This window comes from Hypanus sabinus, chromosome 10, assembly GCF_030144855.1.
Source record: "Hypanus sabinus isolate sHypSab1 chromosome 10, sHypSab1.hap1, whole genome shotgun sequence".
Lineage (NCBI taxonomy): Eukaryota > Metazoa > Chordata > Chondrichthyes > Myliobatiformes > Dasyatidae > Hypanus > Hypanus sabinus.
Genome location: NC_082715.1, coordinates 25,349,991 through 25,369,878, shown reverse-complemented (window position 1 = coordinate 25,369,878; position 19,888 = coordinate 25,349,991). Strand labels below are relative to the sequence as shown.

The following is a 19,888-nucleotide window of genomic DNA, read 5'->3' as shown; positions in this document are numbered from 1 at the left end:
AGTTGGATTTTAGGTGTCAGGAATATGGGTGGGTTTACGTACAAGCCACAACTGAAACTTGCATGGGAGTTTTATCCGTGTGTATGTTGACCTTCAAATGTCGTTGCAGGTTTAGTATCATTGTTCATAGCCTTACGATTATCTTTGTTGTATTTTGTTGTCCATAAAAAGTCCATGTCCTCATCCTTCATGAATAATGAGACTGTTGTAAATTAAATAAGCTTAATTATTTTAAACAATCTTGTACGTTTCTATATAGGAATGACAATATATTCAATTTTTAGGATCCAAGTATGTTTAATAATATTTGTGATTTAGTACAGTATTGAAGATACTGCGTGTACATAAAAAACAATATATTTAGAGTCTTGAGTTGCAAATAATCTGTAAATGGTTGAGGGCGTCAATTGATCCTCAGCTGCTGGGACATCACCTCAGTGTAGTAGTTAGCAGGACACTATTACAGCTCGGGGAGTTCTCTAGTTTAGAGTTCAATTCCAGGGCCATCTGTAAGGAGTTTGGTCTCCCCATCCAGCTTCGTCCCACTTAGTAAGTTAATTGGTAATTGTAAATTGTCCTGTGATTAGGCCAGTGCTGAAGAGACGGGCTGCTGGACAGTGTGGCTTGTTGGGTCAAAAAAGCCCAGTCCAAGCTTTATTTCTAAGTAAATAAAAATAAAATAAAAGTGACAAGCAATATAGGAGCTATTTTGAGCTGTAGACTGGTGAGAAAGGCAGTCTACCTTGAGAAGTGGATTGAGTACGGCAGAGAAAGTTGCCGAACAGCATTCCCTAGTGGAGGAGCAGGAAATAAATCGTAAAAGCTCGTGAACACATTTAACTGTACGTAACTGTGCTCTAGAACAAGTTAATAAAAGGCTCACCAGAGTCAGTAATTTAAAAATTCTTTTGGCAGTAACCCTAATGAGTAGATACATTTTTCATCCATAGTACACCAGCTGTTAACTTTTCTTTCAGATTTCCATTCATGCCTGTTTAGTTGATCTGAGCTGGGTTTAAGTAAAAATTTTAATCAAGTTACATGACATGATAAACCATTCACTTTGTATTTCCTAAAGTATTTATGACATATGATCTATAGCTAAGTTACAATTATAAAACAAGAACTTAAGACATGACTTATTTTTAGATAGAAACTTTCTTACAGAATGTGTGCTAAGGTACTGAAGTGTGCAGTACGGATATAGGGAAACGGATCCGTAATTCCTTGAAAGTGGTGTTACAGGTAGAGAGGGTCATAAACAGACCTTTTCGCACATTAGCTTTCCTAAATCAAACTACTAACTTATGTTGAAGTTGTATAAGACGGTAAGTATTGTGTGCAAACATGAGAAAATCTGCAGACGCTGGAAATCCAAACAACACACGCAAAATGCTGGAGGAACTCGGCAGGCCAAGCAGCATCTATGGAAAAGAGTAAACAGTCGACATTTTGAGCCAAGACCCGTTACGGTCCTGACGAAGGATCTCAGCCTGAAACGTCATATGTTTATTCTTTTCTGTAGACGCTACCTGGCCAGCTGTGCTTCTCCAGCATCTTGTGTAGTATTGTGTGCAGTTCTGATTACCTGACTACAAAAAAGATATTAGTAAGGTCGAAGGAGTACAGAGAAAATATATGGGAATGTTGCTGGAACTTGAAGACCTGAGTTGTAAGGAAGATTAAATAGGGTTGGACTTTATTCCCTAGAATGTAGACTATTGAGGGGAGATTTGATAGAGATATACAGAATTATGAAGGTTAATGTGGGCAGGTGTTTTCCCACTGAAATTGGGTGAGACTGTAACTAGATCTTAAGGGTAAAGTGTGAAAGATGAAATATTCAAGGGGAATCTGAGGGGGAACTCACTCAGAGGGTGTTGCAAGTGCAGAATGAGCTGTCAGCAGGGTGGTGGTACGGGTTTGATTGCAACATGATGGGAGGGATATGGAGGGCTTTGGTCCAGGTGTGTGGGTTGATGGGACTTTGCAGAATATTCGTTCGGCATGGAGTAGATGGGCCGAAGGGCCTGATCCTATTCTGTACTGCTCAGTGACTCTAGGATGAATAGCAGCTAATTTGTGGTTTTATTTTCAACAGGTTTCTTCAAGCTTCATGTTGATCCATGTCCATATACTAGTTTGAAGGATATCGTAAGATCAGTAAAAATTGGGGACAACCGCTTGGGTCATCCTCATTTCTGGAGCACCGTGGACATTCAGCTGAATGACATTCTCATTAAAAAAGGTGAACATATAGTGCTAAACTCTCTGGCAGAAGTGGACGGCGAAGAGTGTGTCAACTGCACAGTTATCAAAGGTGCCAAAGCCAAAACGTTAAGAATTCCACTGTCATTCGAAGGGACATTCCATGAATGTGAAGATGACCAGTTTTATACTCTGAAGGAGATTGTAGAATGGAAGATCTCCAAGCACAGAAGGCGAGTTGTGAAGCTCATGAAAACAACGGCCACCTGGGAAGAGAGCCCTTACAATGAGTATTTACACGGTGATGTGTACCTTCTGCCTGTCTATGAAGTACAAGCAATGGCGAGATGTGAGTACTTGTCTATGGTTCATCACAGTTCTGGAGATTTACTGCTTTAGCCCGGTAAAATGTTTGGGAGAAAACTTGCGGGCTAACAGGAATTTTCCTGGTACTTTAATTACAATTAATTTGCCACAGGATTCTGGAAGTTCACTGCTATTTGAATAAGGTAAAGCAGAAATGTCTGTCTCAAAACCATTTGAAGTACAAGATGCAAACATTGAGTAAATCCGTACTTGGGTCCAGTCGTCAGGCAAAGTGGAGAAGCTGTTCTGTGCCCCTTTGCCCACTAGAGGGCATCAGTAACAACAGGAGTGCAGCATCAACTTCCCTCCTCGAGCAACACACTCTAAATGCTGGAGGAGCTCAGCAGGTCAATCAGCATCTATGGTGGGGAAATAAATGATGATGCTTTAATAAGCAGTTAACAGTTCTGGTGGAGCATCAGTTGTTTATTCCCCTCTATAGATACTGCCTGACTTGCTGGCTTCATCCAGCATTTTTCATGTGTGTGTGGGGCTCGAGATTTCCAGCACCAGCAGAAGCCCTTGAGCCTGACTTTCCTTCACAGAGTTATAGAATCATAGTCACACAACTGAGAACAGGCCCTTCAGCCCATGTGTCCATGATGGCCATCAAAGCCCACCTTGGTTGTCACCACTCTTGCTTGAAGCATGGTTGACAGCATGCATAAAAGGATACACACTTGAAATACAATCAAAGTAAAAAATAAAAATCTTTATTTACCAATTCAGTCTGAGAGGGGCCTCTGTAGGTCAGGGTCAATCACAGATGTTGCGTCCTGGCTGTCTAGATATGTAGGCCACGTGGAGAGCAAGCTGTTGCCCGCGTAGTAAGCTCCCTCTCTCCAGGCATCTGATGAAACCAAAGGAATGGCAGAGACCAATAGCGTTTGGAACCAGCAACATTGCAGGAGTTGTCAACGTAGGACTTAGGGACTCCAGCTCCGGATTTTTCCCTCTGGGTTTACTCCCAAAGCCTTCCCTATGAGTGGGTATAGCTGCAAGGCAGCGGAGGTTTGAGATCAGAGTTTTCCTTCTCCTAGATGAGCTGCCCTCCGTGGCTGATGAGCCCCATCTACCTAAGTTGACTGGTTTTAAGGCGCCAGTAACCCACCTCTGCTCCTCCTCTCAGTCGAAGCGATTCTGCCGGGCTCAGTAACCAAACCACACGTGAAGGGTGGGAGCTAAACTTGGTTGTCAGCAACTATTTGAGCACCATTGGGAGCATTTAATATAATAGGTAGTGGGAACTTATCCCACTACCACCCCCAGCTACAACAAACTTGTCATCACCCTGACACAGTCATGTCAAGAAAACAACCTCTCCCTCAATGTCGCAAAAACGAAGGAGCTGGTTGTGGACTACAGGAGGAATGGAGACAGGCTAAACCCCTATTGACATCACTGGATCTGGGGTTGAGAGGGTGGACAGCTTTAAGTTCCTCGGCATAATCATCACCGAGGATCTCACGTGGTCTGTACATACCAGCTGTGTGGTGAAAAAGGCACAACAGCACCTCTTTCACCTCAGATGGTTGAAGAAGTTTGGTATGGGCCCCCAAATCCTAAGAACTTTCTACAGGGGCACAATTGAGAGCATCCCGACTGACTGCATCACTGCCTAGTGTGGCAGCTGTACTTCCCTCAATCGCAGGACTCTGCAGAGAGTGGTGCGGACAGCCCAGTGTATCTGTAGATGTGGAGTTCCCACTGTTCAGGACGTTTACAAAGACAGGTGTGTAAAAAGGGCCAAAAGAATCATTGGGGATCCAAGTCACCCCAAACACAAACTGCGGGAAATTGTACGGCAGCATAAAAGCCAGGACCAGCAGGCTTTGGGACAGCTTCTCCCACCAGGACATCAGACTGATTAATTCATGCTGACGTAAATATATTTATATGTTATATTGTTGTTCGTACTATTTATTATAAATTACTATAAATTGCTCATTGCACATTTAGATGGGGTTGTAACGTAAAGATTTTTACTCCTCATGTATATGAAGGATGTAAGTAATAAAGTAAATTCAATTCCATAAAGGAACCTGATTCAATCTATCAGGTTGTTCTCTAACACAGAGAAACAAAATGACGTACTCGTTTTATCTCCTTTTATCTTGTTTAGTTGCCTTTCACAATGGACTGCTATTTCTGCTAATGGATGATTCAGATCAGTGCATGCCTGATTCACTACTTTCCTGGGAAAAAATTGTCAAATTTAGCATTTCATTTCCTGTTACACAGAACAAAGAAACTTCTCAACTTTGAAATCTTTCTGTGGGGTGTGCAGGCATCTATATTAACTGCTTCTATTGCGGCCATGATACTATTTCCCTTCGCAAAATTCATCCAACACCAAGAGCTGAGAAGAGCAACAAGAAGACGTTTGCAGTGCTTTTGACATTGCTTATCTTCCTTTACCCTGTTAGTTGTGAGTCTCATTGTCCTGATTTGAAAAGAAACCTTGAAATAACTCTTATCAGTCGTTCACCTCTGTTCTCCAAATAGTGTGACACCAGTTTGTAGACAGGAACGGTGATTTTGCTGGATCATAATGAACATGAGCTTTTGAACCCATTTGCAGCTGGGTTAATGGTTAATATCATGTTGAATGTCCCAATGCAACTGTTCCAGCAGCTCGGGTTGTATTGTGGAGCGTAGAGAGAGAACACCTGCTTTTTATAACATCATAGCAATTAATTCTGTGCCTTTTCCCTCCTAAGAATAATTGTGGAAATTAATTGTAGTCTGCAGACTGTGCTTCTAAAATGGGATGTGATCACTTTGACATCAGAAGGCTACAATTTTGCATAACAGAAGGGACCCCAGCCCATTCCAAACAAAATAGAGGGCCATACGGCAGGGAAGTTCCAGGCAGTTTCGACAGTAGGTTACCTGGCTGACACATTGTGGACTGAAGGGCCTGTGAAGTGCTGTAGATTTCTATGTTCTATAAATACTCCAACTGCCCAACAGCAAGATTTTAGGAAGGTGACATTAACCATTTTGCCATGAGAAAGGATATTTAACTCATCTCCTCCCTGGTGCTAGAGTTAAACCTTTTCATTTCTGTCCAATCTGCAAACTTAAAATCTCCTCTGTACCATTTCCACCCTTCGATCTACCCTGAGAATCATAAATAAAATTAGAGAACCGGGGAACATGTAAAGAACAATAGTTTAACCTGTGGTAATAATGGAACATATCGGGGTAACAATCCCATAAAATGGTACACACGTTCAGTCCTTTTCTGTTGAATTCTCAGTAAATCTAGAGAAGACATTACTTTAGGAGGGTGATGCTCCTGTGGAATGTGTTACTACTGTGAATCGATAAACAGGATCAGTTTTTGTGTGTTTAACACCTGATTCATGCCTCGGATAGACAAAAAAAAACACATGCTAGGAGGTATTAAGATATAATGTTTGCTAAATCACAGTTTGATTTCAGACAGACAGACAGACAGACGTACTTTATTGATCCCGAGGGAAATTGGGTTTCATTACAGCCGCACCAAGAATAGTGAAGAAATATAGCAATATAAAACCATAAATAATTAAATAATAATAAGTTAATCATGCCAAGTGGAAATAAGTCCAGGACCAGCCTATTGGCTCAGGGTGTCTGACACTCCGAGGCAGGAGTTGTAAAGTTTGATGGCCACAGGCAGGAATGACTTCCTATGACGCTCAGTGTTGCATCTCGGTGGAATGAGTCTCTGGCTGAATGTACTCCTGTGCCTAACCAGTACATTATGCAAGTTATAACTGCAATGGATAGACATCAGTAAAATATTCAGCAGGGTCCCTCTTGGTAGACTGTTCCATGGAGACTTAACAGACTGGATTCAGAATTGTCTTGTCCACAGAGGGCAGGGTGGTAGTGTAGGGGCAATTCTACTGGAGCTCTATGATCAATGGTGGTCTGCAGATATCTGGTTGATCTGGATGAAAATGTGGGTGAATAGACAACATAAAAACAGGTGGGATTCTTGATAGTGAGGAAATTTGTCAAAGGATACAGTAGGTTATCAATCAGAATCAGGTTAGATATCACTGGCATATGTCAGAGAAAAAAAGTGAGGCAGTATTCATGGGTTCAATGTCCATTCAGAAATCTGATGGCAGAGAGGAAGAACCCATCCCTGAATCATTGAGGGTGTGCCTTCGGGCTCCTGTACCTCCTTCCTGATGGTAATAATGAGAAAATGGCATGTTCTGGGTTGTTAATAATGCATGCCACCATTATGAGGCATCGATCCTTGAAGATGTCCTGGATGCTGGAGATCAGTTGAAACCATATATGAAGAAGTGGTTGATGGAGCTTAGTGTGGACAAGTGTGATGTAGTGTACTTCGGGAAATCAAATGTAAGAGAAAAGTATGCGGTAAATGGCAAGACCCTCGGGTGCATTGATATAGAGAGTCCAAAGACGTATTGATAGGTAGGTTGTTTGGTCGTTGAAAATTGTCCTGTGATTAGGCTGGGGTTAAATCAGGGTTTGTTGGGCGGTGTGGCTTACAAGGGCAGAAAGGGCTGTGCTGTATCTCAATCAATAGATAAATAATCTCAATAAATAGATCAATAGTTAGATAGATAACTAAATAAACAGGCAAATAAATTAAATATTTTCCAGAGAGAAAGATTTCCAGGTAGGTGCCTAAAAAGTGCTGCTAGGACTGGTGATGGAAACAGGTACGATATCACCATTCAAGAGGGTTTGAGACAGGCAGATGAACAGACAGGGAGTGGAGGGATATGGTCCATCTGCAGGTTGACAGGATTAGTTTAAATTATTGTTGTGGGCAGTACAGGCATTGTAGGCCAAAGGGCATGTTGTACTGTTTTGTTGTATTTTCTATGTATGCGTCTGAGGAAAAAAAAATGACTGACTTGCTTCCTCTTTTTTTTCACAGTTGGAATGGATATTTTACGCATACCATCTAACTTGGACGTAGAGGTTAAAGATATAACAGAAAGTTATGACCTTAACTCATTTGTACAACCAATGTCCTTAACTGATGTTTATAAAAGACCAAATGAAGACTTCCCACTGTTGGCAGTAATCGTTGACGAACAGTGTACTTACAAATCACTGATGACTGGAAAGCAAATTATCATTCACAGTAAACACTTATTCAACACAATAATTGCCTCTGAGAACAGAAGCGATTTAAATAAAAAGCATTTTTTAATCCCCAAAAGCTACAAGGGTCGATTTAAAAGAAGGCCAAGGGAGTTCCCAACTGTCTATGACTTGGTGCTTGCCATTAAAAACAATGAATCCTTGCACGTCATTGCAACAAAAGAGTTTGTCCCTGAGTATGCAGAATTTGCCTCTGTTGTTGTAGGAGACCAGTTTCTTGTCCATCGTTGCCAGAGTGTTGAAGTCAACCATGAAGGAGAGAAGTGTCTAATTGAAGCTGTGGCTTGTGAAAGAATTTTGGAAAAAGACTGTGAACAAGTCCTTCTTCCAACATATATGGGAGGGGGCTTTGTTGAAGTTGTCCACGATAAAAAGCAGTATGATATTTTGGAAATTTGTAAACAATTTAGCCTTCCATTTAATGTTAAAGTATCCATTAGAGATCTATCAATCAATGACAATTTAGCTGCCTTGGCCTCATTACGAATTGAAGAAGAAATTGCCGATCCTTGTCTTCTGATTAGTTTGTCGGATAGTCCATCAGAATGCTTCAGGGTTCCAGTTCAAAGAGTGAGCATGACCGTTCAGGTCATGCGAGGACTAGATGCAGACATACCATTTCTGACGCCAACATTCGCTGTAGAGGAGATCAGTGAGGAGATGTACTACATGCTGCGGAGATATGAAAACTCCACTTTGCTTCCTCCACCCCGCCCTCCAAGAAAACCTCAGTCACCTCTCACATCGACAAAAACAATGAGGCTGCTTCCACCTGAGTCGAAGAAACCAGACCCTCCCAAATCTCCAAAGGTAAGGTGACTTTTCATATCAAAGGAACATACTACCATCCATTGTCTACCCAAGTCAGGAAGTTCCCTAGTGCAGGGTGATGCCAGTCGGCAAGAAAGTCAGTGAAATCAGTACTGCCTGTCTGCGATCCCTGTGAATAAAGAATGACAGGGCTAGTTGAACTGATCTTGGTCAGCATGGGGAAACCATTTCTATTTGTGGAGTATATTTGTGAAGATCTGGTAAGTGAGGCAAGGTCCAACCTTATGTGGACTGTATTTTTACTTGTTGTTAATTTCAGAAACAGAACATCTGAAGGAGATATCAAGAATAGCTAAGCCCATAAGATGTAGGTGCAAATAATTGAGCCAATTGACACATTGCGCTTGTTCCGCTCTTCCATTGTGGCTGATTTATTAACCCTCTCAACCACATTTTTCTGCTTTCTCCTTGTAAGCTTTGACACCCTTATTAAGAACCCATCAAACTCCACTTTAAATGACTTGGCCTGCACAGTTGTCTGTGGCAATGAATTCCACAGATTAACCATCCACTAGCTAAAGAAATTTTTCCTCATCTCTGTTCTAAAGGGGACATCCTTCTATTCTGAGGCTATGCTGTCTGGTGCTGGGTTCCCTTACTATGGAAAACATCTTCTCTGTGTCCACTCAATCTAGACCTTTCAAAATTCAATAGGTGTGAAAGGTGGTGTATTTTGTGTTTGGGGAAACCCAGCAGCCTGCTGAGGAGAGCAATGAAAAAGCCAAGATAACTAAACTACTTCGTGTGTTTATGGTTCAATTTGTTAGTATTAAATATTGGGAAATGTTTTTTTGTATTGATACCTATTGTGCTTTATTTTAAAATTAGTGTTCAACAACTGGAAAACCAAGAAACAAAGCTAAATCTCAGAGATTTGTCCCTGATGTCACTGCAAAATCAGAGAATATTGCTCCTACCTTAATTACAGAACCTGGTGCACCAGCAACAGATACAATGCTACTGAATGGTGAGTACTTGGAAATTTCTTAGTAATGTTGAAATACTCTGTGCTTCCTAGAGTCTTCAAAACCAAAACTCGTAGGATTGACTTATAGGTGTGCACAATACTGGATAAACTTGAATCTAGAGTTTGGGATTTGGTTTTTGGCTTGTTTCTCTTGATTGATTTTCTTTTGGAGTAGGGCCGCTTTTCATGATTTGTGCTGCATTCATCGAAAGAAACTGCAACCCAGTCCAGGATGACTGAATTTGAAAATTGATGAGTAGCTGCCTCATTAACAGAATTTACACAAATATTTCTTTGTGGATTTCCCATATCGAAATCACTCTTTATTCCCGTGCCATAAAATGAAAATCTTATTGGTAATGTTAAGACAAGTAGCCTCAGAATGCTATAATGACATGATGATTTTGAATGCCTTTATTTTATATATGATTTCCTGATATAATTATAAAACAATCTTAAAACTGTCTTTTGGGTTTTAAGTGGGGGGGGGGGTGGGAGCAGCGTTGATTCCAGCCTAGACGGTGCCACGTCAAAACACCCCTGATAGGGAGCCCCAACTCCAACACCTCTCTCAAGCAACACTCTGGTTTGCAGCCTAATCCTCGCATATATAAATAACAAGCACATTTAGATTATCTACAACCATATATAGTGCAGACCATTCAGTCTATGCGAATCTTCAGTCCGCCACAATAAAGCTTGTTTTCTGTGAATGTTGGGGAGGGGGGGTAGCACTGTCTCCCGTCCGGATGCCGCACCATGCCACCCCCGCTAGGGCCCACTGCATCTTTCAGAATTAAAATGCTGTAAAATTGAAATTATAAGTTTGAAGAGCAATATATTGTGATTATTAGATTACTGATCCTAATACTGTGGTCAGGACTTGCAAAACACCTTGGGGTGCATTAAAAGTGCCCTTACTAGTATCAGAATCAGGTTTAATATCACTGGCATACATCATGAAAATTGTTGTTATGGGACAGCAGTACATGATAATAAAAACTGTAAATTACAGTAAGAAGGGTGTGTGTATGTGTGTGTGTGTGTGTATATATATATATATATATATATAGCTGTTTATAATATGTGTGTGTGTGTGTATATATACAGGTGTCGTCCCCCCACTTTACAAAGGTGGAGCGTTCCCATGAAACCTTTCTTAAGCTGAAATGGCGTAAAGCACAGTACTATTAATTTATATGGGAAAAATGTTCGTAAAAGTGAATATTCTTAAGGGTGTGTGTGTGTGTGTGTGTGTTCTTTTTAAAGTTAACTAAGTAAGTATTGCAAAGATAAAAAAAGACTTTATGAAGGCCTCACTTGGAGTTTTGGGCCCCTTACCTTAGAAAGGATGTGCTGAAGCTGGAGAAGGTTCAAAGGAGTTTCATGAAAATGATTCCAGGATTGAATGGCTTGTCATATGAAGAGCATTTGATGGCTCTGGGCCTGTATTCGTTGGAATTCAGAAGAATGAGGGGTGATCTCATTAAAATCTATCGAATGGTGTAAGGCCTTGATAGAGTGGATGTTTCCTATGGTGGGAGAGTTCAAGACCAGAGGACACAGCCTCAGAATAGAGGATCGTCCTTTTAGAATGGAGATGAGGAGGAATTTCTTTAGCCAGAGAGTGGTGAATTTGTGGAATTCTTTGCCACAGGCAGCTATGGAGGCCAAGTCTTTATATTTAAGGCAGAGGATGATAGATTTTCAATTGCTCAGGGCATGAGGGGTATGGGGAGAAGACAGGAGATTGGAGCTGAGAGGAAAATTGGATCAGTCATGATGAAATGGCAGAGCAGACTCAGTAGGCCAAATGGCTTAATTCTGCTCCTGTATCTTGTGGTCTTTTAAAACCCTTAATTGGGTCTGGTCCAGATGAAGGATTTCAACCTGAAACAAAAACTGTCCATTTCCCTCATTGCTTGACTCACCGAGTTCCTCCATCTTTTTCGTATATTGCTGCAGATTCCAACATCTGCACCCTTTTGGGTTATTTGGTGCCTAGCGCTAAAATGACCTTAAAATCCATTGGTGCAGACCAGCTTGAAAAGTTTGCGAACTGTTGCTTATATTCAATAGCCAAATTGTGCAATGGATATTGGAAGAAGCAGCTCTACCATTCCTGAACTGTAAACTGTTGGTGTGGTCTGAAAGTTACTAGCTTCTGATTCTTGGTGTGGTTGCCCAGTAATGTCACCTTTGTAAACCATGCCTGTAAATCTTTTATTCCTTACCATAGATCTTGAAAACTTGGATTTGTCTGACAAACATGACTATGAATATATTAATGAAAATGAAATTGAAGATATAAGGAAGCAGTTAAATGAAAATGAACACCTAAGCAAGAAAAACTGCAAGAGTGAAAAAGGTATAGTTAAATTTCTCACTGTTCTAAACGCATATTTCCTATTTGAACTGGATATGTCAGCTGCCAAATTGAAGTGGACATTAACAATGAAAACTAGATGAGCTTGCTGTCAAGATGACAGTTGAGGCTAATAGTGGTGCCTGTGATTCTTTAATGTACGTTCATTTCACGTGAAGGACAGATGAGCATGGCTATTTAGATGTTGCTGTCTGAGTTGTGTTATCGCATTAATAATCTTGATATTTATATCACAACTCAAGACATTGATTGGCATGAATTTGTTACTTTCAAGAGTAGATGTGTATTAAATTCGCATCTAAAACCTTGTCATTTGAAATAATCCATTTAACAATGTGTTCGCTATTTATAACTGCCGGTCAGCCTTTGTGATTATTGCTTTCACTCTGATGCGCTTTAATTTACTTCCTTCACTGTCCAGTCCTGAAGTAGTCTCGGCCCGAGACGTCAACTGGTTTTTCATGTCCGTAGATGCTGCCTGACCTGCTGAGTTAGAGATATAGAAAAGTGCAGCAAAGAAACAGGGCCTTCAGCCCATCTATTTCATGCCAAACTATTTAAATGGCCTACACCCATCAACCTGCACCCAGTCTATAGCCCTCTATACTCCTACCATCCATGTAGCTATCCACACTTATTTGAAATGTTGAAATTGAACTTAGCATGAATCACTTGCACTGGCAGCTCGCTCCACACTCTCACCACCCTCTGAATGCAGAGGTATCCCCTCATGTTCCCCTTAAACCTTTTCCCCTTACATCTCTGGTTGTAGTCCCACCCAGCCCCAATGTAAAATGCTTGCTTGCATTTACCTTATCTATACCCCTCATAATTTTGTATACTTCTATCACATCTCCTGTCAATCTTCTCTGTTCCAAAGAATAAGGTCCTAAACTATTCAATCTTTCCTTGTAATTCAGGCCCTCCAGACACAGATACATCCTTGTAAATTTTCTTTGTACTCTTTCAACCTTGTTTACATTTTTCCTCCAGTATTTTGTGAGTGTTGTCTTTAATTTACATTTCAGATTTTAAAATATATACCATGGATGACCTTGCTTATGCAGGACCTCCACAAGGGTCGCTGTATACCAAGCAGTCTGTGTCACCACCCTCCTTTATGGCTGTGAAGCTTGGGTAACCTACAGCCGTCACATCAAGTCCTTGGAGTGCTTCCACAGAAGCTGCCTTCAGTGCATCCTGGGAGTTACTTGGTGTGAGCGGGTGCCTCACACTGAAATACTTGTAAAGACCAACTGCAGAAGTACTGAGGCCATGGTCAGCTGCAGTGGCTGGGGCACGTGATAAGGATGCCCCCATGTCGGCTACCCCGCAGAGTGTTATACGGCCAGCTGCATCATGGTTGACGCTCAGCTGGAGGGCCAAAGAAGCGCTATAAGGATCAGATGAAGAATGCTTTAAGGAAGTGCAAGATCAGACCTGAGGACTTGGAGGAAGTTGCTGCTGACCGTAACACTTGGCGAAAGCTGTGTTGGGATGGGGTTTGTATTCTAGAGATGGAAAGAACAACCAGAAGACAGCAGAAGAGAGCCAGGAGAAATGCAGCCATGGTTGCCATCACTACCACCACTACCACATATACGTGTCCCACCTGCAATAGAGCTTGTGGGTCCAGGACAGGACTGTATAGTCTACAACCCAAGAAGAAGGACCGAGAAAAGAAAAAAGTAAAACTTCAGATACTAGCAATGTGAAATTAGAGCAGAAAATGCTGAAGATGTTCAGCAGATCAGGCAGCATCTTTAGAGGGGGAAACATAGTTCATGCTCAGGGCAAAGATCCTTCGTCAGGACTAGGAAAAGTTTGAAACCATAAGGTATAGGAGCAGAGTTAGGCCATTTGGCCCATCGAGTCTGCAATGCCATTTCATCATGGCTGATCCATTTCCCTCTCAGCCCCAATCTCCTGCCTTTCCCCCCCCCCCCTTGTATCCCTTCATGCCCTGACTAATCAAGAATCTAACAACCCCTCCCATAAATATATTCAATGACTTGGCTTCCAGAGCCGACTGTGGCAATGAATTCCACTGCCTGGCTAAAGAAATTCCTCCTCATCTCTATTTTAAATGGATGTCCCTCTATTCTTAGGCTAACCCACCATAGGAAACGTCCTCTCCACGTCCAATCTTTCAAGGCCTTTCACCATTTGATTGGTTCTCATTGGGGAATCTCATTGAACCTATCAAGAAAAATAGAGGGTTATGGGGTAGTGTGGGTTTAGTATTTTTTTTACAATTATATGGGTGGGCACAACATGGAGGGCCTGTACTATGGTTCTATGATTTAAGTTGCAGAGAAGGTTGTGGTGTGGAGAGGACAGAGGGTTACCTGGGTTAGTGTAGAGACCAAAAGAGAGCCTCTTTCACCTCACTGCAGTGTCATCTGTAAGCTGTCTGCAGCATGGTAACCTAGAAACGTGCATGTGCAAGTGCAGTTGTTTGAAGTACTTTACTGCAGAAAGTTAAGGTTCAGTTGATCAGCTCATAACTCAACGCTTGTGGTTTTAGGTGCCAGGACTATTGGTCACTCAAGTGCTATTACTTCTCACTTCAGTGAGATTGATCTGCGTGTGACGTTGTTGAATTTGGACAATCCTGGGGCTGCGTGGGCAGGTGGTGTTGTGGTCAGTGGTTATAACCGTTCCACTCTTCGTGGTCATGAGGATAGAGGTTGTGTAATACGTTATGGGTAAAAAGAAAACGGATCAGCTTCTATGATAAGCAATGTTCAAACATTGTGATAAATGATAAAGGCTTCTAATTGATTCATAAATGGAAGATGTGGAGGTGTAGCCTCGTACTTCACTCTGAACTTGTGTCCGAGATGGGTGCGGTCAAATTAAAATTAACTTTATCTGTCATACGTACACTGTAACAGGAAATGTGTTGTTTTTGAATCAGCGACAAACACAGTCTGCCGGTTGCTGAGGGGAGCCTGTGAGTGTCGCCATGTTTGTGGCACCATTGCACGCCCATAGTCTATGGGACATGAGAGGAAACCCAGTGGGCACTGAGAGAATGCACGTATTCCTTACGGACAGTGACAAGAATTGAACCCTGACCCGTAAAACATTACAGTAGCTGCTTTGCTGGCATGCTTGGTGAAGAAATGAGGGGTGAGGTTGGCAGAGGTGGGAATGAGGGCTGAGGATGGCGGAAGCTGCAGAAAGAGAAGAGAGTGGAGTTTCTGTTGTATCTAATAGCAGGGCCTTTAGTTAGTCTTCTGTTCACTGCCTAGATATCCATTTGACATAGGGGTTCCCAACTTGTTTTATGCCATGGACCAATACCATTAAGCAAGAGGTCTGTGTTCCCCAGATTGGGAGCCCCTGGTCTAGTGGATAATGTCATGGGGGGGGGGGGGGGGAACTAGAATGAGAGTTGGAAAAAGTGGCAGAAGACTGTAGTTGAGTTGGTCTGTTCCTGTCTCCTGGAGGGAATGAGGCAAGAGATTTGGGTATGAGTGGTGAGGGGGATGAGAGTCTTATGATCACAAGATGCAATGACAGCAGCTCAGGCACTTGGATGAGGCTCTGCAAGAAAGTGGTGGTGACTAGCAGAACCTGGCCTTGAGGCCTCATGGAAGGGAAAGAGGAGCCCGCCAAGTTTCTCTTGGCCCAGACAGGATAGCAAAAGGCACTTCTATTGTTGAACTGATTGGGGTCTCTACGTCCTCCTCTGTTGTGCTGTTATGGTCAGAACTTACAAGTTTTGGCAAACTGTCCAAATTTCATGAGGGGACCTAAGATAGGAGTTGGGTCTTTTATTTCAACACATGGACACCAGACTTGATTGGATTGGATGTACTTTGAGACGGGATGTCAGCTGTCAAATGTAATCTCCCACCAACTCAGCTTTAAAAAAAAACTTTGTGCCAGACCTGTTTTCTGCTCTACAACATTCCCTGCCTGAACCAAGTGTGTCAGTTACTGTAGATCTGTTTCCAAGTAAGGAAATAAAGGGAAGTAAAACATCCTTGAAATTGGGATAAATCTGCCAAAAAATTGTGTTTCCTGTCTGAAATTCCAGCAATTTGTCTCTTCATCACATTACCCTGCCACCTAGCCCAATCAAGTTTGTTGCAGTGTGTTGAAATAAAAGACCTAACTCCTGTTTTAGGTCCCCTTATGACATACTCCAGTGAGTAAGGCAACTTCATGTGGCTTTTCCTAAAGCTATTTTTTTCCTGAGTTTGGTCTGAATTCGTCCAATAGGGAAGATCAGCTAAGGCTCGCAAAGCTGTGACTACATGTATGTATGTAACATGTAAAAAATGGCATTAACTCTTCATTCCATTCCGTAGGCACTGAGTTCTTTCAGCCTTTTGTACGTGTTGCTCTGGATTTCCAGCATCTGCAGTTTGTGATAGATATTGCAAAACCATTGCGCTATAATAGGACTTCGGCGTGCTGTACCTTGTATGCTTTAATCCTTAATTGCAGCTACTGGTCTTTCCCCCACTCCTTCCCTCGCTCCCCTTCCCTCTCCCTCCCCAGCTTGCAAGCCAGCCTTTTAACATTATATATTCTCCACCTCTAGATGATGTTAGATAGAACTCACCATGATGACTGGAGTCTAAAACTTGTTAATATGCATCTTCACCACCTGCAAATATTCATTAAGTTCACAGTCATTTTGTTATTTATGTGGTGGTTTGTTACCTTGGTATCATTTTCACATAGCAGGAGTCAAGATGAAATTAAACTTATTAAATAAATACATTAATTGAAAAAAAACAAGTATGTCAGGATTGTCTTTCCAGTGTACCATATGATTATAGGATTCAACTGTGATACTAGGGCCCCACAACTCTAGGAATGACAGTCAACATTTTTGTTAGTTTTTGGTTCGCCATGAGTTACACATTCTTGCTGCAGACATAGAAACTACATCACAGAAACAGGCTCTTCAATCCTTCGTATCTGTATCAAGCCATTTAAGCTGCCTAGTCCCATCAAACTGCACCCAGACCATAGCCCTCCATGTACCTACCCAAACTTCTAAATATTGAAATCGAAATTGTATCCATCCCTTCCGCTGGCAGCTCGTTCCACACTCTCACAACCCTCTGATGAAGAAGTTTCCCCTTGTGTTCCCTGTAAACATTTCACCTTTCACACTTAACCCATGACCTCTAGTTCTAGTCTCACCCAACCTCAGTGGAAAAAGCCTGCTTGCATTTCTCCTATCTATTTTGTATACCTCTATCAAATCTCCCCTCAATCCTCTACATTCTAATGAATAAAGTTCTAACCTGTCCGACCTTTCTTTTAACTCCGGCTCTCCAGTCCCGGCAACATCCTTGTAAATTTTTCTTGGACTCTTTCAATTTTATTTGCATCTTTTCTTACTTTCATTTGGCTAAGGAATCAGGTTCCCCTTAAATATTTTCATCTCGACTCCTGCTGTGGATTAAGTGGATTAACTAGCAGCAAACCTCAAGTGTACACTTTCTTAACCTTTGTAAGAAAACTGCAGACAAGCAGGTGAGATGCTCAACCTCAGCCACACCAGTGCCCCTTGACTACACCTGGCTTCTCCGCAGTCCGCACAGTTTCCCCATTGCTTTTGCGACTTGCTCCACTTCCTTCTGGAGGTTGACATTTAAGGTCAGGAATGTGCCGAGGTAAACTTCTGGCTCGCTGACTTAACACTGTTTGCCTTACTTTTAGAAAACCAGTAAGAAGAACGAACGTGCGACGCATTTGAGGGAACACAAGCAGGCATCTGTTCGGGAATAAGACTTCTTCTGAGTCAATCTTCACAACATTTTCTTTCTTTGGACTTCATTTCTCAATGTGATTAAAATTCCATTAAGTTAGGACCATTGAAGTGTTGTGGAGCAAATTTTTTAACATATGAAGAGAAGATTATTGTTCCTGTTCAGCCTGAAAATCTGAAGGTGTCAAATCATTCTTCAATAGATAGGAACAGATAGATTAATTTTGGTTGTGTAACTTTTAAAAATCTTGTTTGTATATTTTTATTATCTTGATAAACTGCAAATAATTGAAATTCATCCAAATGTGTGGAGGATTTTACTAAGAAAGAATGGTTGTTTTAGTTGTTATACGTAAGCATTAATTTATTTGTTTCTCTTTTGCAATATTGAGCTATTTATTTTCTATTTTCATAAACATATATGTGATCTTCAAGAACTTCCTGAGATACTGAATTTCTATTTCTGAATAAATCTATATATTACCAATGTTTGCAAATACATGAATTGTATTGCAATTTTTGTAAATGCAACTAAAATTAAACCATTTTGTCAACAGACGGTCTCTGTTAATGATTTGAGATTTTCTCCTTGGTGGCTGAACAGACAGTGCCACAAATACGACGTTAGGTGGCTGGATAAAGCCCCTTGGACTTCAATCTGTATTTGCAGTGTTGGCAAATCTGGAGCTGGATGGCAGAAATTGCCACTGATCATCCTCCCCTGAGCTGGAGAACTGTGCTTTTTAGCACAAGCACTCCTGGATCACACTGAGATCGCTGTTGGCTGAGATTGCAAGTTTTGCTCCGGTAGGCTAATTAACTACAGGTTAGTACTGATCTTAGTTAATTTCAGTGGATTTAGGGTAGAAAATCTGGAAATAAAATAATACTATTCTCCAAGTTTCTGTCAATGCAAATGGAAGAGGCAAACTAGGGAATACCTGACAATAGGGACAGCCCTGTTACCTTTATTTACAAATTCACTGTGAATAGGCACCTGCATGTTAAGTGGCGCTCACCACCGCCACATAGAATGAGCATTAGTGTTACAGAGACATAGAACACTACAGCACAGAAACTGGCCCTTTAGCCCATCAAGTCTATGCTGAACTATTAATCTGTGTAGTCCCATTGACCTGCACCTGCATCATAGCCCTCCATACCTCCTCCCCCATCCATGTAACTATCTCAATTTCTCTTAAATGCTGAAAACGAACCTGCATCCACCACTTCTGTTGGCAACTCATTCCACACTCACTTACCCCCAAGTGAGGAAGCTCCCTATCATGTTCCCCTTAAATATTCCACTCTTCACCCCCAACCCATGTCCTCTAGTTCCAGTCTCACCCAACCTCTGTACAAAGATAGATGAACTTGGCGTAATGAGCACCAAATAGTTGGTAGGGCGATGTCGTTTACAGAGTGGACCTTGCTTTCACATCTGAATAGAAGAATGAGATTATCCAGGAATCCTACATTTGTATTGAGCAATGTGTGTTTGTGGAAGATTATTGAGAAGTATTCAATGCGCTACCTCAAATTTCCATTATCCATCAATGATTTTTGATTCACCGATAACACTTTTGTTTCTGAAACTGATGGTATAAGCTTCATTTTTTGAGATAAATGTATTGTCTAGTTTATAATTCAATGAGTAACCAACACAAGATTACACTGCATACTATCAGATGTTCAGTTGTGAAATTTGTATTCCTTTCTAATTTTTTTTGTTTCTACATAGAAGAATACAGAGTACAAGAAATTATATATGAAAGGTCAAAAAAGATTTTTTTTTAACTACCAGTTACATTATATCTATTCATAATAGCAACCTTGTTACCCCATATTCATGTAAGTTGATCAATAGTTATATTGAAATATACTAATTTATTACAAAAAAAGAGAATTTAACCCCTCCCAAGACCGAAGCTGTTTATTAAGGAGAAAAAAATGGTAAAATACCTTCACATATAATAAAAATTAATAATAGCCAACAAACATCTGAATTTAAACAATGAGTTGAAGGTTTTGAAAATAATTCAGAAAAGGTCCCCACAATGTTTGCAAGTCTTGATTGGATTCAGAACTTGAACAACGAATCTTCTCTAAATCTAAACATGACATAACATCGCATAACCGTTGAGCATGAGTAGGAGGAAAAGCATCTTTCTATTTAAACAAAAGTGCCCTCCTAGCTATAAGAGAGCTAAAGGCCAAAATATGTAAATCAGATGCCTTCAACTTAGCA

General features: G+C 41.2%; 1 protein-coding gene across 2 annotated transcripts in view; it reads left to right on the top strand.

Moving 5' to 3' along the window:
- The window catches only part of themis (thymocyte selection associated), a 54,714-nt gene extending 36,518 nt beyond the window's left edge, over positions 1–18,196 (top strand). For both annotated transcript variants that reach the window (XM_059981525.1, XM_059981526.1), the window contains 5 exons: positions 2,102–2,557; positions 7,487–8,526; positions 9,376–9,514; positions 11,754–11,882; positions 17,592–18,196. In XM_059981525.1, coding sequence (XP_059837508.1) covers positions 2,102–2,557; positions 7,487–8,526; positions 9,376–9,514; positions 11,754–11,882; positions 17,592–17,602 — 1,775 coding nt within the window. In that variant the 3' untranslated portion in view covers positions 17,603–18,196. The remainder of the gene's footprint in view (positions 1–2,101; positions 2,558–7,486; positions 8,527–9,375; positions 9,515–11,753; positions 11,883–17,591) is intronic.
- Positions 18,197–19,888: the final 1,692 nt, after the last annotated feature.